Consider the following 16,998-nt stretch of genomic DNA (forward strand, 5'->3'; position numbering starts at 1 on the left):
GATCCATTATGGATGCAAACAATCTCCTGAGACAAACACAGTATTTGTTAAAGGACTGAAAAGCAAGTTGAAAGACGCGTGAGTGTGGAGCTGATGTCTTTTCTGGCGAACATTTCTTAATTGTTTAACTCGTGTGTGTGAGGTTACACATGAGTATTCTCTTTGGTTTCTTCTCTACAAAGACCCTCCGCCCCCAAACTCCAAAGAAAGACGGATCAAAGGAAAATACAAAGTCCATTTCTTTTGCTGCGCTGCACAGGCTTGTCAGTTTTTATTATGCGGATTTCTTTTGCACTCTTTGAGTGTAAAATAAGTGATTTTGTAGTGGTCAGTCCTCTGAAGTGTGACACAGGCCATTGCTACTATTTGTTTCAAGGAGGCAAAGGATGCCTGAATACTAATTGGTTTATTTTTTCCCCCTTAAATTTCAAGGACAGAGCAAGAGTTGGAGTTATGTGGCTGCCTCAATGGGATTAGAAACCCTTTGCTTATTGGTTGAATTACATCAAATAAACAATTAAAGGAGCAGTTTGTCTTTTTGGGAATCACACACACAATTTTTCACAGTTGTGTTTTAAACAGTATCTATTTCTGCACAAGCAGCTGGTGGAGGAAAATGTAAATCTGTACAAAGGAATGGATTTAGACTTCAATGGCTTTAACTAGGACTACTGCAAGATGTCTAACTTTAGATGCTGTAGAGATTTAAGGTAAAATAATGGCAGTAAGTGTTGTGCACAGGTTAGATAAGTTCATAGATGACAATCTGGTTTAAGGACGATCATTCCACTGCATTCACACTAATGGAATTAGTAGAAAAAAATAACCAACACGATAGAAAAAAAGAATAGATGGTGGGAATTTGTGGTTGACCTTTAAAAGCAGTTTGATGACTTAAGACTATAAGTTACAGTTACAGAAATTAGGAAGGTATTGGGTTTAAGGTGTTGCACAACCATGGCTACAGAGTTAGCTTGATAATATACACCAGTCTGTCCAGGTGATAACACTGTTTCAGAAGTAGCAAGGTTGAATTGTGGAGTACTGCAAGGATCAGTAAGGACCAAACTTATTTAATTTGTATATAAATGATCTTGTCACAGTGTCAAAAGTAAATGGTAAATGCTTAACACTTATATAGCACTTTTCTACCTATTGGCTCTCAAAGCAATTTATAATGCTTCTTATTCACCCATTCACACTCAAAATCACACACACACACTCATACACCGATGGGGGAACCGCTATGCAGCTGGCCAACACTCACCGGGAGCAACTAAGTTGGGGTTCAGTGTCTTGCTTAAGGACACTTGAACATGTGACCAGAGGAGCCGGGGATCGAAACAGCTGTTGGATCGATTGACCGAACTACCTCCTGCGCCACAGTCGAACCTGTGTTTGAGTGCATATTCACAGAAAAACTTTTAGTTTGCTGAAGTTGAAAGAGAAATACATTTAGGATATTCACCGATAGAATGATTAGTAAGGACGTGAAAATAGAATTACATTGGCATTGACATTAAATAAATGAATTGTTTGTGAGTCATCATTGGTAACAAGCTGTTTTGAAAACCACATACAGATGTAGGACTCTGCTGCATGAATTTGTCTTTTGTGGTGCGGGACTGCATGCGGTTACAGTATCTGGTCCGTAGTTACAACAGGCACTGCATGCGCAAATCTTAGGACCTACTATAATGTACTGTACCATTAGTACTGCATACAAAATGCAGTACTAATACAGTATAATATTCAAAAGCCATGAGAACTGCAGAGTTTTGCTAAAAATATAGTATAGTAAATAGAGCACAATCAAAATCATACTAATCAAATTTTCCTTTTAAAAATAAGAACTGTAAGAATGATCAGTATAGGGTCTTATCGAAAAACCCTCAAACCATCTGTTCCTCAAATCACAGTTAATGCTTTGTCAATGCCCCCACCCACATACACACTCACACAAACTGCATATTCTATTTAACAATTCATTTTGTACAAATTAAACAAGCAACATCCTTCTATTTATTCTGGACAGATTATAATTAACTAGTTCCTCCTTTCCACTATTCATGCTAAAACCTGCTAATACATAAGCTAAACCACTATATTTACTACACACATGAGTGTTATATTTGTAAGGAATAAGCATAAATTATGGGCTGCATGTAAGACAACGAGCCTCAGCTTCTCTACCCATCTTTCCTTCAACCAAGCTGTTCAAAACTGCCAAAACTGCCCGTGTGTTCCTCTGCTTTGTTCAGCAGAAACAATGAAAACACTTACAGGTAACTCAAAGATAATGAAGAGCTCAACCTCCACTGTTGCAACTGAGGTTAAGTATAAAAATGATTCATAATGGTCATCGTGTGTAGCTGTGGTAAACACGAGGTAAAATCCCTGCCCTCTCTATTGAAGCCGTGATGTTTGCTTCTTTCTGAGTGAATTAACACTTATCTAGCAACTGTGTGTGTGTGTGTGTGTGTGTGTGCACGTGAATGCAGATTGGTAAAAGTCACAGTGGCACACAGTGAAATGTCCACTGTAGCTTTAAAGGCCAAAATTCATCTTCAGGAGCACATGGAAATAAGCAGCAGATTTTTCATCCTTCCTATGACAAAGGGGACATTTAATTCACGTTTGCATTCATGTACTCAGGATAAAAGGAAATGATTGTAAGGTACTTTATTGGTTTCAAGAGAGATGGAATTGCACCAGCCCAGGGTCTTAGTTGGATGAACATATTATTGATTTAAAGCATTTGACATGTACAGTAGGTAGATCTACCCCAAACTCATGTTACATAAACCATTGAGACATTCGGTTCACTGAATCCAGTTTTTAATTTTGAAATGAACTATAAAAAGCACATTAAAACATTTTCTCATTTTAGTTACAAAAATGGGTCACCTCGAGGTCTTCTCATTGCATTCACAGAAGGATTTAAACAGTAGATGTCTAAAGTATTTCTCTTTTTAAAAATATCCCCACCCCAAATATATAAACTTAATTGTTTAACCAAGGTATATACAGGGCTTAACATCCTTAAAGGTTATCAAGAAAGTTTGAGGTATACAACCGAAATAAAAAGCCTGTCAGAAAACAAAACAGAAAAAAAAAAAAACAACATAGAGAATTAAATAAAAGAAAAACAAATGCCACGATTGCTTCCTACTAGCACAAGATCACAACATTAGTGGGAGATGTTGCCATATATGTGCTGGTGTGATACTTCCAGTTGTTTCACCTATGGTCACAAGGGCAAAACAGCAAATAACTCAAGCTGTCACTATATACAAAGGGCATACAGTCTCATTTAGCAATAGAGAATTGTTTGAATGCTCACTTTATTTGCTTCATGACAGGTACACGGTGTGTGTTGGACAAAAACAAAATTCCAGAATTATTAATTTATTTGATTAATTCTTTAAGTTATGCTGCATATCTTGGCGCCGACATTGAAATTAAAGAGCCAAAAGCAGAATCTGATACACATGCAAGTTTTGAAAGTGGATTCAGAAATAACAGTATTGTACAAAATAATTACAGTTTTTATAATTATCAAAATACACCTTCTTTCTTAGCACCTCTTTATACTTTTGTGTGTTTTGAACAAGCACCATGTAGTTGTTTTCATACAGCACCTGGAGAGCCCAGAGAGGAGGTCTCTGTCCCCTTCTGTCGCTGACCCCCTCTTCTGGTTATCTCCGATTCCCCCTCCTTTGCCACATGTTCAAATGTCCTTCACCTTTTGCTCCATAACGTGGTTCATGTCATGTGGTTCGAGCCCTACAAGGGCAACAAGTATTTTCCCGGTTTACATACATGGAAAGACAGGTTTGCTACACCATCTCTCATTCAAAACTTGCATGTGGCATAGAAAAGGGTGGGGGGCTAGAAATGGGGTCTGGTGGTACCCAAAACGTCTCAACTTGACTTTCTTTGCTGGCCCCATCAAGTTCTTTTATTTCTTTTTAATTTAGCCAAGGAAGCAGACAGGCCCAACGTCAAACCCAAACTTCTGGTTAGGATCCCCAAAGTCAGTCAACATGACATCGATGATTGGAACCTGATCGATTTTGGGAGTATTAATCTCCACCACAGTCTTTCCATAGCCCTTCCTTGTCTGCAACAAGAGAGACAAGACAGTTCTTCTTAAACTTAAAACAGCAGGGAAGCAAGTGTGCAGAAATCAAGCTTACATTTAGCAGAAAAACCCTTAATGAGGTTGTACTGCCTAACTGGATCAGCTAGGTTTTCTCATCAAATAAAACCAAATCTTTAGACAAACTTACCGCACATCCGTCTGAAAGAGCCTTGATGTAAGGGTTATTGTCATAAGACATCTCCTCATCGTTGGCACCCAAGAAACGCAGCGCCTTGTTGTAGTTGTCGCTGGTGATGTCGTGCCACGCCACAGACTGGTGGCAGTGGTAGGTGAAGTTCTGCCTGGCCGAGGCAGTCAGCAGTCTGAGGAAGGTCATCTGCACCATGTTGATTGAGTTTCCATCTGCGTCAACGTAGGAAAGCTGTCGGAGAGCAAATAGAGAGAAAAACAGAGAGGGGTCAACGAAGCGCACACTTTGTACTTAACAGTTGTACTCAAATGTAGAAAATGATCAAAGATGCACATCTATAAGGGGACAGTCCATATACACATCCAGTAAACATATACAGGTGCTTACTTCTGAGAAATAAGCAGGGCTTGTAGAAACCCCTCACAACCCTGCACAAACTCCCCAAATGAAAAGGTTACAGTTTCTTTGATACAGCCATTACCTTGGTTTGTTTTGAGAGGTAGCTCTCTAAATACTACAACCCAAAAGTCAGCATGAATATAAGACATATTGAACCAATGTTACAAAGGAACAACTGTTTGTTTGTTGTCTGTTTGCTGGCATTCGAGAAGGCAATATATGGCCAGGGATTTCTGTGGAAGGCAATATGCAGCCATGGCCACAAGCCTGAACCAAAGTTGTTGATAATGGCACTAAAAACTGTGTATAGAAGTGAATAAAATCAAGAGGCAGATATGTACTCTATAAATGTGTCTTTTGTATCAGATCACCCAAATGGTATCTCTTCCGAAAGTATTGGAACCCACAGATTCCAAGTTAAAGTATATGTAACTTTCATGTGTCCTATGTACAGATATTTAAACAGAAATAATATATAAACTACTGGTCCATATAAAGTACTTAAGCAAAGGATCAATCCGAATCAACCTCCCAGATATTTCAGTCAGCATGAGGAGACACTGTTTCACTAGGACTAAGGCATCAATTAGCCTTAAGGTACTTTAATTCCAACACGGTTAACTTTATTTAATTATTGTAATCAAGTTGGAGTCTTCCTTAGCCAGCTAATGTCCAAAAAAGAGAAGAGTAGAGAGGAGACTACCTTGTTATAGGCTATTTTGTGTTCGAAGCAATTAAGCAATCAATTCAGCTTCTGGTGTCCATACATCACTGTGGTATAGTGTGCGGGGGGATTACATTGTACTGTATATATGGTAGCTTAATAGCACATGCATGTTGCCAACATATATATAACACAATATTTCCATTGTCAGTTTAATAAATCTGAACCGAGAAACAAGAGTTATGCGGATCACATGAAGATTACGGGAATATTAACTTGGTGTGTACTTTGGGCGAACGTGAGCATTAAGAGCTCTTAGTCAAGCACCAGACGACGTACTGTACTTAAAAACCCGAAGAGCAGCATAACTTCATGTCAGTCTGCTCTGTGAAAATACATCAACGTGACACATCAACGTTTTGATAGACCAGGGGGGGAAAAAAAAGAAAGAGAAGCTGATGTTTACAGGGATATTTTTAACTGAGGACCACTGGAATAATAGAATGCTGAGCTATTCTGCTTGAACCCACTGTAATGTTTTATTGATGCATTGTTCTGTATATGGAACAGTCTGAGAACTGTAATGTTTCCAAAATGAGGCATTAGTTCAAAAGGATGTGGATTGTTTTAAAGAGAAACCCATCTTGTTCATGAGAAAAACACATTTCGTGTGCTTTGAAATTCTCTCTGCTCTGGCATTTCTTTATGTGGAGCAACCTTGGGTCACTGCTTCACAATTTCATGGGTGGTGTTGCTATTTGAGTCTATTAGAAGTTGCAGAGGCCCTGCATCGTCACATTAAAGACAGCAGAAAAAATGGTGTGCAACTAGAGAGTGAGGGAGTTTCTACTTTGTGCAGTAAGATGGAAGAGGAGATGATGGGAGGGATGAAGGAATACTTACTATTTTACCACGCTTAAATTCACTGAACCATGTCCCAGGGACATCTTTGGGCCATGAGGATATTCTGACCTGTGGATGGACAAAACCAGATGAACCACATTAATCTATATTGATATAATGGGGTTTGTATTTTGTTCTGCAGTGAATGTGGAAATGGCTCAAGGGAAGTATCAAAGTTGATAATCTGGGAGCAGGAGATAAACCAGTTTGTTATTTTAATATCTTGAAATATCTCAAACTTTAGACAGTCAGATCATTGTATTTGCCTTTTGGTGGTTTTTTTCTGTTTGCACAAAAAGTGAATATCAAATCGGTACAAGCTTAACCCTGAAGCAATTCAAATCAAATGTCCTCCTTTGACAAACTCCGGTTTGTTGCTGTCTGTTAACATGTGGCTTTATATTTGAAGAGAAATCCTAATTACAGTCACGAATTTGCAGGGCACAAATCCAGTGTCACTTACTGCGTTGGACTTCTTATCAGGGTAGATGCAGGTTTCGCCCCCGGCGGTGAAGTTACAGTAGACTTTGAAGGAATCCCCCGAGCAGCCTTGGTTTGGATCAATCCAGTACTCGCCTGAGGAGGAGCAAGCACACTAACATATAATGTCCACAGAAAATGGCTTTAAGCTCCTTTTCATTCTGCTCAAGTTATTTACTGCTCATGTCCATGGATTAGACAAAGTTATATTTATGTACTTTGGCTATGTTATAAGAATCAATCAGTGAAAAAACCTTTGAGACCATCAGCAAAGTTTCTTTGAGTATTTCTTTTTAGACTTAACAGCTAAACTCACCATCAGGAAACTCGGGGTGGCAGAGCTGCAGGTCTTTGCATGTCCTTGCCGGGTTGTTCTGTGTGCCCATGGGATACTTCATGCGTTCAATGTCCTGCTTGAGGTTGTTAAGTGAGCTAAAGATGTCCTCCATGCCTTCGCCATAGTCCATGATTGTACTCGCTGCATCTGACTGCATCTCGGTAGAGCGCTTGGTCTTAGGTGAGTGGAAGGGCAGAGGCTGGATGACCTCACCTGGTGGGCCCTAAAAGATGCAGAGAGATTTTTATTTTCTGATATGAGAAGACTGACCAAAAAAATGCATACAGTGCTGCTTAGTAGCAACAGAAATACTCACAGGAGGACCAGGAGGACCAGCTGAGCCAGTGTCTCCTTTTGTACCAGGGGGGCCCTGAGTAAATGGAGATGTATGATAAGCAAGTGTGTTAAAAATAACAACAATATGCCTTTTAAAAAAGACTACTTCTACTCACGGTTGAACCTTTGGCTCCTTTGGGACCTTGAGGACCCTGCATGAGACAGGACATAAGCACAGCAATTTGACCAAGTTATTTAAGCTGCAGAATGGAATCTCTATGAGTCAGTGAATCAGTAAGACTTACAGGCAGGCCTGGGGCTCCTGGGGGACCAAGAGGACCTGAAGCTCCACTGATACCCTGCAATATGATGAGAGGTATATTAAAGAAACATCAGAGACACTAACGAGTTAAATAACGAGTGAAATGGAAAGTCTGAATATGATAAGCCACGAAATGAATACAGATGTGTAATCTTTCACATGGAGTATTTTATGAACTGCGAGAGGTTTTATTTTAGCCACTAAGTGGAGGCCAAACACTGCACTTGGTTGTTCATTTGAACCCAGTAGTTGACAATATTCTTGTCAGAAAATAAAGCCAAAAACTATGAGGCCTCTTTCCAGGCCCTGAAATAGAAGACTGAAAACTTCTGAAGCCCTTGTGCTCTGACAAAAGGGGACATTACGATTTCATTAGGCCTAATCTCCAGATATTCAATCCAACCCCATCACCTTAAATCACTGCAGCAGGGCAGGCTGAGGGCCACAGCAGGACAGAGTCACATATTCAGTCCCTGTGCAACGTTAATTTAAAAATGGATGAAGGTTGTCAACGGTTCTTTGTCAAAGCTGAGCTTTGAGGTCCGTGAGAAAGACTGTTTAACACTGTAGCTGAGTGAGTCAATCCCTATTTTCACAATATTATACTATCACAGTAGTTATGAATCACAATGGAAACAAGTGATAAATATAAAGTCTGGAATGTTCCCAATGGAGAAATGAGTTATCTTCACTGAGGCACAGACTTTAAAAGGAAGTGATGAGTTCAAGAAGTTTAAACAAGATGCCACTTTTCGAAAAATCTGAATAAATGGCCCAATCTGTCCCAGGCTGGAACCAATAAAATGTTTGCTCACTTTGGATGGAACGCACTGCAGAGCTTTATTCAGTGGGCTGTAGTCAACAGCGAGTGAAACTAGGTAAAGACTTGTGTGACTACAGTGGAAGGGCAAATAGGCTACAAAATAGCAGGAGGGGGCGGTGGAGGGGGCGGTGCGGGGATGGAGTCATCAATCACTTACGCTGTCACCCTTGCCACCAGCCGAACCCTGTGGCCCGGGCAAACCTCGGTCTCCCTTCTCTCCCTGCTCACCAGGGGGCCCAATCAGACCGATCAAACCTGGGTGACCCTGCAAGATGAAAACAAGTGTGCGTATGTGTGCGCGCGCACAAACACACACACACACACACACACACACACACACACACACACACACACAGAACAATCAATGACAGCAATATCCCTTGAAAATGAAATGCACGTTGGAGGCTGGGGAAAGGTGAAAAGAAAAACTCATCTGGAAACACAAAGACTTTCATATAGGCGAGCTCTAACCAGGCCCAATGACAGCGGTAAAAACACACAACACAGTGCCTCTATTGTGCACTTTTAAACTGCTCTCTTTCAAGCCATCATGTCAGCATGTGGGAGGCAATTTAGATAGAGTAATGTGCGCTGTCTGAATATCCTTTGCAGTTATATTTCACAAGCCAATTTGACAGTAGCAGCGAAGAAAAGAGCAAGATTAGACAGATTAGAGTGATACATCACATTTTGCTGCATATTCAATCGTGTTGAGAGGTTTTCTCCTACAGCAGTTATGGCAAAAACTAATTTGGTTTCCTAAATGTTAACATAAGCCTACAGTGGCATTAGCACTGCTTTGTAATTCTAAAAGATGCGTTGTTTTTGATCATTTGTCACAAAAGGTTTATAGATAAATTGTGAGTTGCCTCAACTGTAGTGTGAATCAGCATTCCAGCCTTTTTGGAACCTGGGAAATGAAACCAGCTTCAGGACGTAGGCACAATGGAAAAATAGGCAACACTCACCTTTTCACCCTTAGAGCCAGGGTCACCTTTGAGACCTGGAAGACCAGGAGGACCCTGAAAAACAACAGTGGAAATACAAATTGAGTTTTGTAAGGAAAACCCCCCAAAAAAATAAATAAAAAATGAATAAAGACAGAACAAAAAGTGACAAAACACCTAAAGTGGGAAATGAGGCACATAAGGCAAAGAAACTCGAAAGTGAGTAGGAGAAGAGCCAAAACCGAAAAACTAATCAGAAGAAAGATGAAAACACCCATGTGTTTCAGATTATAGTACAGGTTTTGGGAAACTATGCAAATCCAGAACCAGATGAGATAGTTAATAACAATGTTTATTCCTGTATATCCAGTAGAGTGAGAGCGAATCTGCAATAACCGCAATTCACTCAACACTGAGAGCAAGGGAAAAAAACCTCCCGCTTCACTCTGTGAAAAGTGTAAAAATTAACTATCCAACTGCTCCGACTCTGCATAGGTAAAAAGTGAAAGGGAGATAAAATGCATACTAACCATGGGACCAGGTGGACCATCTTGTCCTGGGGAGCCGGGCAGTCCTTGTTCACCCTGTGAAAAGCCATTCAGTTGAAGTGAGAACTTTGGCCGGCTGTATTTTCTCAGACCTGCCATTGATTTTCTGTGTTGAACACAATGATTAATAGCCCAAACAAGGGAAAAGTGTGCTGGAATAAACAAGCAAAACTAAAGTAAAAGCCAAACGGGGCTATTGATTATTGCATAAAGTCTATTATCATGCTTTAGCGCTATATTTTAAGTTGTAGCTCAGACTTACAACAGGGCCGGGAATTCCACGCAGACCCTCTGGACCAGGTTTTCCTGGAGGTCCTTGAGGCCCAACTGGTCCAGTTTTACCAGCTGGACCCTCTGCACCGGCCTCACCCTGCATATGGATAAGTCACCCAGGATGTAATAATAATAATAATACGTTGGGATCAAAGCAGCTGGTATTATGCACATGTTTGGAGGAGCACAAGATTTATGGGAATATTCAGTTTAATGTATTTTCCTACCATCATGAGAGACACCAAAACAATTTCAAAGAAATAAAGTGAAAAGACTTGTTTTAGATAATTGTAGCTGACATGAACCATATATTATGGTATATGAGCCATATCTGGTGTTTTATCAAAATCATTTGTAATGTTTGGTGATGACGTAAAATCTAAAATTCAGCTACAACTTGTCAGAATTCTTTTGGAACCTCTCAGCTTCTCTGTATCTGTTTTTATCAGAATTCAGCTGCAGGCTGCTTTCAGCTTTAAATTATGCTGAGACAGTGTGCAGTGTGTAGACTGGTGAACAGGGACAAGTAAACAAGTGGGACTTATTAAATGTGCCCCCTTTTCTCCAAATGAGGACCACGACAATAGATGGTGTTGCTTCCTCATACAGATCCAAAGGGCTGACCAGCTTTAATCTACATTAGACTACACACAGCACATGGAAATATGATTGACAGATTACAGGTTGAATGAAAAAAGACCGGCACTGAATTTCTTCCTGCTACACTGCGCAGCAATCAAAATGAATTATTCAGATTTAGAATTTTTTTCAGAATGTATTTTTTTTTTTTTACACCAACGCTGAACACATGAATTAGTATTTAGAAAGTGTCTAATGTGTTTGGCATTAAACACTAAATGATTTGGGGAGTTTGTCACCCATAAAACCTGGCACAGTGAAGAACAGAAGTGTCTTGTAGTGAATTAAATACAGTGACCTCCAACTGATTGTGGCTATGTGCCTACATGTTTAGACCAGAAAACATTTTTGCATATATGTAGTTGCATTTTTTCTTCTCATAATCTTAACTGTAAATATCTCAAATTGCATTTTGACTAATCATAATAGAAATATTTTTTAATCTGTATTGGTGTTTTTAGTAGTAACTCAAAGATCAATGGCTTTTAGCTGGTCCCTTCAGGGGTCGTCACAGCGGAATGTTCCGCACATTGATTTGGCTTGTGTTTTTACACCGGATGCCCTTCCTGTCGCAACCCTCCCATTTTTTCTCCCAGGTTCAGGACCAGCACCAAGGTTGCCTTTGGCTGGGTGGGGCCACTCTTGATGGGGTGGGATTTGAACCCACTGCCTTCTGCATCCCAACCCAACGCATATTCATTTTGAATATCTGAAATGCAAAGATTATAGCCACAACTGTTTTGCCCTTCTGCGGACATTCAGAATATTAATTACAATAAATAAAAGCCCAATACACATGAACAATGAAAGTGAGATTGTTTATCCTTTTAAGAATGACATAGATATCTGAAATGATAGCTGTGAATAGGAAGAATGTTTTTGTGGATATTTGAAATGTTCTTTTCTAAAAGGAAGATAATAAACTACTGATATCCACTATATATATTTAGCCTACAGTACCTATTAAATGTTAAAATGTACTTATACATACTTATGCTTTTTTAAGGAGTGTTAGATATCATGAATGTAGTTTTGACTACCAAAATTAAATATGTAAATATCTTGAAATAAAATGTCTACTAGTAGTTTTTTCTAGTAATTTGTACTAGTAGTATCTTTAATTACTATTATGACTTGTAAGATTGCAATTTTGAGTAGGAGAAATACTATTATGGATATCTACACTTTACAGAGAGGATAATTACAGATTGGAGTGCGGTTCGATTTAACATGTAAAAAACTGTGTAAGCTAAATTTAAATTTCCCTCAGCTGTCAGGGAAAGAGAAAGCAGGACAGGTCTGATTACCTTAGGGGTTGACATAAATAGCACTGACATTTTTTGTCAGTCTTGTTATTAAGACACAGCAAAATGAAAGAATTGAGTATATCTTTGTTTTACTCAGATGGGAAATGGGTGGGAAAACAATTTCTTCTGCATGATGATGCCTCGTATTCTAGAGGAGGAACAATTGGGGTTACAGTGAAATTGACAGGGTGGAGATGTAGAGACTTGCTGAGGTGGCTCTACTGTGCCAAAGATGGATTGGCTTTGTTACCTTGGCGCCCTTCTCTCCTTGCCTGCCCTCCGCACCTGCAGCTCCTGGAGGTCCCTGCAGAGGACGACAGGACACAGGTTTAGCAATTCAACACAGCATCAACACACCAGCCGGTACAGACAGGTAACTGGTCATCATTGACTATTTTAGTGTCTGAAAAGCGACACATAAGAAGCAAACACACAACTCAGTTGTGTGTCTGAGCTGTGTAAACAGCGAGTGATTACCAGCACAAGCCACTCGAGATTTCACTTTCATGTTATTAGAATTTATATTGAGCAATTGTCCTGCCTGATAAATACTCGGTTGGTGTTGTGCTCGACCACAGAAGATAATCCAATGTCCTTGAATGTGCACTACTTCAGTTATGCCAAAATCTATTTGAGTGACATGGACGTGCCTTTGTCTCCACATAGAGACATACAATCGTGCAGCTATGCACAAGTACACAACAGGAGACACACACACAGCCTTCGTCATTCGTGCTAAGGGTTTGCGGGTCATATTTATTCTGTGGTAGGGATCTCTCAGGCTCGCAACAGCTTCTTTCAACTCCACCTCCAGCCGTCCCTCTTCAAAAAATGCTCTCCGTCCAAATTCCACTCTGATCTGGCCGACTGCATTCTGAGTGCTATTGACTGAGAGCCTATAATGTGAGCTCGCCTCCTGTCTTGGAGCTTTCATCTTCTACTGATGTGCACCTCTTACTGGTGGTGAAGAGGCAGGCTCTTGATCAGCACAATGAACCATTTCAATTGCGGCTCAATATACAGTGGCTGAAATAAATGCGCTGGGTATATTCTTCTTGTCAAGGTCGCAAGACCACTTAGCTCAGTAGCAGTTTATTACTCTTCATATTTGAATAAAACTCAGAAACTGAGAAAAGACAGGGTGGCCTGAACCCATAAGAACTAAATAGAAATGAAGTGTATTTACCTCATTCAGTTTTAATAAAGAAGCAAAGTTGAACATATTTCCAGTATAAATGCATTATTGTAATTGGTCGTCCTTTGCCTGACCCTCCTACCCTTCGCTGACATTTGTTGTTAGTAACTCCCTCACATCTCTTGCATTTCCCTTTATCCTCAACCTATGTCTCTTTTGCTTATTTGTCGTTAAAGCCTTCTTACTAACTACACCTTTCTTGCTACCTGCATCCGCCGCTTCCAAAAGCTTGATACTACAGGTTTATCTAAATTTGCTGTTAGGCTAAACTGACTCCTCAAAATGGTAAATGGTCTGCACTTATATAGCTGTTTTCTACTAAATGCCACTTAAAGCCACACAGTTCAGTCTCTTGCTCAAGGACACTTGAGCATGTGACCAGTGGAGCCAGGGATTGAACCAACAACTGGGGGGACTGGTGGACGCCCACTGTACTTTCCTGCGCCACAGTCATATAGGCAAAATGCTGACAAGACTCGAGGAGGACCAAAAGATCCACAACAACTCGAGCTGAGCAATTATGCTTTCAGAGCAGCAAGTTTTTGGGGAGTACGGATCATCCTGGGTCCCTTTTTTTTCAAAGCCATTAAAGAGCCATGTGTGATAAAATATCCCTTTCCTTACCATAATCCCCAGGCCATTTAGGTGCACCATATGTTGATTCCATGCTAAATGCTTCGAATGTAAATTTCACTGGGCCTATTAGAAATGCAATCAACCCTGGTTTAAAAATGCATGACATATTTTTTTTTCTTTTCCACTGGACTGAGCCTTGGAGTCTATGGAATGCACTCAGGGACCTTCACATTCAGGAGAAAAGCGGCTCATTTCCATGTGGATGGTGAGCTTCACGTCCTACTGGAAATATGGTAATGCTCTATATCAGCTGTGCATTCAACTTTTCAACTTTTATTCAACACTGTTAATGAGGTAGAATCTTCGTGTTTTGACTTAGCTGGCAGCCGACCAAACTCTCCGTCATCATATCTGCATCACAATTAACACATTTACAAATTCAAGGTTTGAATTTATTTCATGTTTTTTTGTTGGTGGTCCTGAAGCCAACCCATCAATTCTCATAACCTTAACAACTTCATTGTGTCCGGAGTAAGCCTTTGTGTTGTTGTCAGTCAAGAAGCTATGGATCAATAATGTGTCAGACCTGATAAATTCCTTCGGTTGCTGCCTACTGCCACAATCACCTAAGAGTTGGGAACCCATTGCTCCTTTTTTCCAGCTAAGCCTTTTCAATTTCTTGCTAAGAAAAAAAAAATGTATCATGATTTTGAATTCCTATCTTTCATTTCTGAACAGGCTTTGAGGCAGCTTTCCTTCGCAGACACCACAATGCCTTGACCCCTTAAATCTCCTACTTTGTTTTCCTCAGTCTACTTTTAATGAAAATGAATCTCTCCTGCTTTAGTGCCAAGATTAAGTTGTTGAGGAGGAGTTGTTAGGAGGCGAGACAGGATGCCCGTCTGCTGGCAAAACACAGCCTATGTACAATGCAACGCACTCCTTTAAACTATTTTTAATAGCTATGGAATTTCACACAGGTTTGTCGAGTCTTAACAGTGTGGTCGGCAGGAGATTTTTATACGAAAACAACTAAGACATCAGACCAGGTCTTGAATTATTTCCATCATACAAGTAATGAATACACAAAAACACTGTGGTAAAATTTGTTTCAACAGACTCACTCTCTTGCCAGGTGGTCCAGGCGGACCAGCTTCTCCTGATGGACCTGGAGGTCCCTGAAAACAAGCAAGGAAACAAGACATGCCGTCAAATCATACATACTGGGCTCTCTGAGACACTTCCATCAAATTATATCAAAGTTAATTGCAAGCAATCAAACCATGCTTAATTATAAATGTACTGGCAGCATTACAAAGAGAAGGTAGTTTTTCAGCTGTTTTGTAGGTTGGGCAGAGACTTACATGTATATACAAGTAAGAGTATAACATTTTCCTATTAAAGAACAATGAGCTCTTATAAAGAATGCATCATTTAAAAATACCTCCTAGACACTTTCCTTCAACGTTAAATTTCAGCAATATGTAACATTCATGGAGTAATTTTGTTGTGTTTCTTTGGCATTGATAAATACTCATTTACATTAATAAATGTTAATAAGAGTCGTGGTTTGTGTTTGTGTTTTACAGGGCCAGCACATTACTGTTTGGCTTTCTAATCATACTTAATGAGACTGCAACGCAGATAAGTCCATTTACCCTGCACCCAAGAGTATGAAGCAAATATCATGAATTAGAATGCTGCAGTATGAATAATTATATTCACAACTGTAGATATAATTACAGCATTTACTGCAAGCAAACCGAGGTTCTATGTTACATTCTATGTCTTCAAGTTAACTGTGTGTAGTACAAGATATACAGTAGAGTCAGGAAATCATTGTTCAGTCCAACTTCTGTGAAAAAACAGCAACTTACTGGCTGACCAGGCTCACCATCCTCTCCCTTCTCCCCTGGTTCCCCATCAGTGCCCTGTAACAGAGAAATGTGCATTTTAGGTGTCTGACATTGAACATATCTATTCTATACTACTATTTAATATATGGATTCAACATGTTTCATAATAAAATTATCTATATGACCCTTTATAATATTGACCAAGAATGTAATACTTACAGCAACACCAGGCTCTCCAGGAGGGCCAGGGTCTCCAGGGAATCCAACAGGACCCTTTGAAAGAAAAATAATTAGATGCACCAGTGTAGTAAAAGAAACATCAGGTGCTGTTAATGATTGGTTCATGATTTAATCCCTTGATTTAACAATTGAAGGCAATTTGATGGACTTAATGATGATGCTGCAAATCGTGAAAAAAATGCCTAACTGCATTCCATTAGCATACAGAAATAAAATATAATCTCCTTCAATAAAAAGACTTTTTAGCACCTGAATAAGTGTTAGGATAAAACAGTGTGTCTAAAGGCTGTGTTTCCTCTGCCTGTCTGACTGAGTGCCAAAAACCTCCTCTGCAGTTTTTGAGAGCATTTGGCAAACTTACAGGGTTGCCCTTTGGACCGTCATCTCCAGGGGGCCCTTTGGCACCTGCAGGTCCAGCAGCTCCAGGTGGGCCAGCTTCTCCTTTCTCTCCTCTCTCGCCTTTGGGTCCCTACAGTGGTGGGAGGTGATGGAGGGCATTCATAACATCAGTATCACATTGGAAGTCTACACTGAACTGAATGGTGGATAAAGACTGACATGTGGCCAGAGGCACCAGAGAGCTGATGTCAGTGTGTGCAAGTAAGGACAATGTCTTTAAATGTCAACACACCGCTGTCTGAAAATGATTCAGTCCCACCAGCTCTTTGAATATTACTGTGTCTCTATAGTTCCCAGAAAATAGGATCTAATCTCAAAAAGCTGTAATGGTAAGACAAAATTGAAACCATTTTCTCAATATAACAAGCCATCTGATGAAAATAAGTATGTTGGATATAGTTTTCATATAAGCTTTTAATCCCTTCACCATCTGTCATTGCCAGACACTTTGTAGCTCTATTCACCTTATTTGTATGATAAGCACTTATATTTGTGCATTGAAAGAATGATCCGGGTTCC

General features: G+C 39.9%; 1 protein-coding gene across 8 annotated transcripts in view; it reads right to left on the bottom strand.

The window, feature by feature from the left end:
• Positions 1-2,821: 2,821 nt before the first annotated feature.
• Positions 2,822-16,998, bottom strand: part of col11a1a (collagen, type XI, alpha 1a) — a 73,279-nt gene continuing 59,102 nt past the window's right edge. For all 8 annotated transcript variants that reach the window (XM_067486425.1, XM_067486428.1, XM_067486432.1 and 5 more), the window contains 17 exons: positions 16,442-16,549; positions 16,060-16,113; positions 15,862-15,915; positions 15,109-15,162; positions 12,464-12,517; positions 10,257-10,364; positions 9,977-10,030; positions 9,468-9,521; positions 8,657-8,764; positions 7,660-7,713; positions 7,531-7,566; positions 7,395-7,448; positions 7,058-7,301; positions 6,725-6,837; positions 6,262-6,330; positions 4,293-4,526; positions 2,822-4,123 (listed from right to left, as the gene is read on the bottom strand). In XM_067486425.1, the coding sequence (XP_067342526.1) occupies positions 3,977-4,123; positions 4,293-4,526; positions 6,262-6,330; positions 6,725-6,837; positions 7,058-7,301; positions 7,395-7,448; positions 7,531-7,566; positions 7,660-7,713; positions 8,657-8,764; positions 9,468-9,521; positions 9,977-10,030; positions 10,257-10,364; positions 12,464-12,517; positions 15,109-15,162; positions 15,862-15,915; positions 16,060-16,113; positions 16,442-16,549 (1,599 nt within the window). In that variant the 3' untranslated portion in view covers positions 2,822-3,976. The remainder of the gene's footprint in view (positions 4,124-4,292; positions 4,527-6,261; positions 6,331-6,724; positions 6,838-7,057; positions 7,302-7,394; positions 7,449-7,530; positions 7,567-7,659; positions 7,714-8,656; positions 8,765-9,467; positions 9,522-9,976; positions 10,031-10,256; positions 10,365-12,463; positions 12,518-15,108; positions 15,163-15,861; positions 15,916-16,059; positions 16,114-16,441; positions 16,550-16,998) is intronic.

The sequence above is a fragment of the Channa argus genome, chromosome 19 (assembly GCF_033026475.1).
Source record: "Channa argus isolate prfri chromosome 19, Channa argus male v1.0, whole genome shotgun sequence".
Lineage (NCBI taxonomy): Eukaryota > Metazoa > Chordata > Actinopteri > Anabantiformes > Channidae > Channa > Channa argus.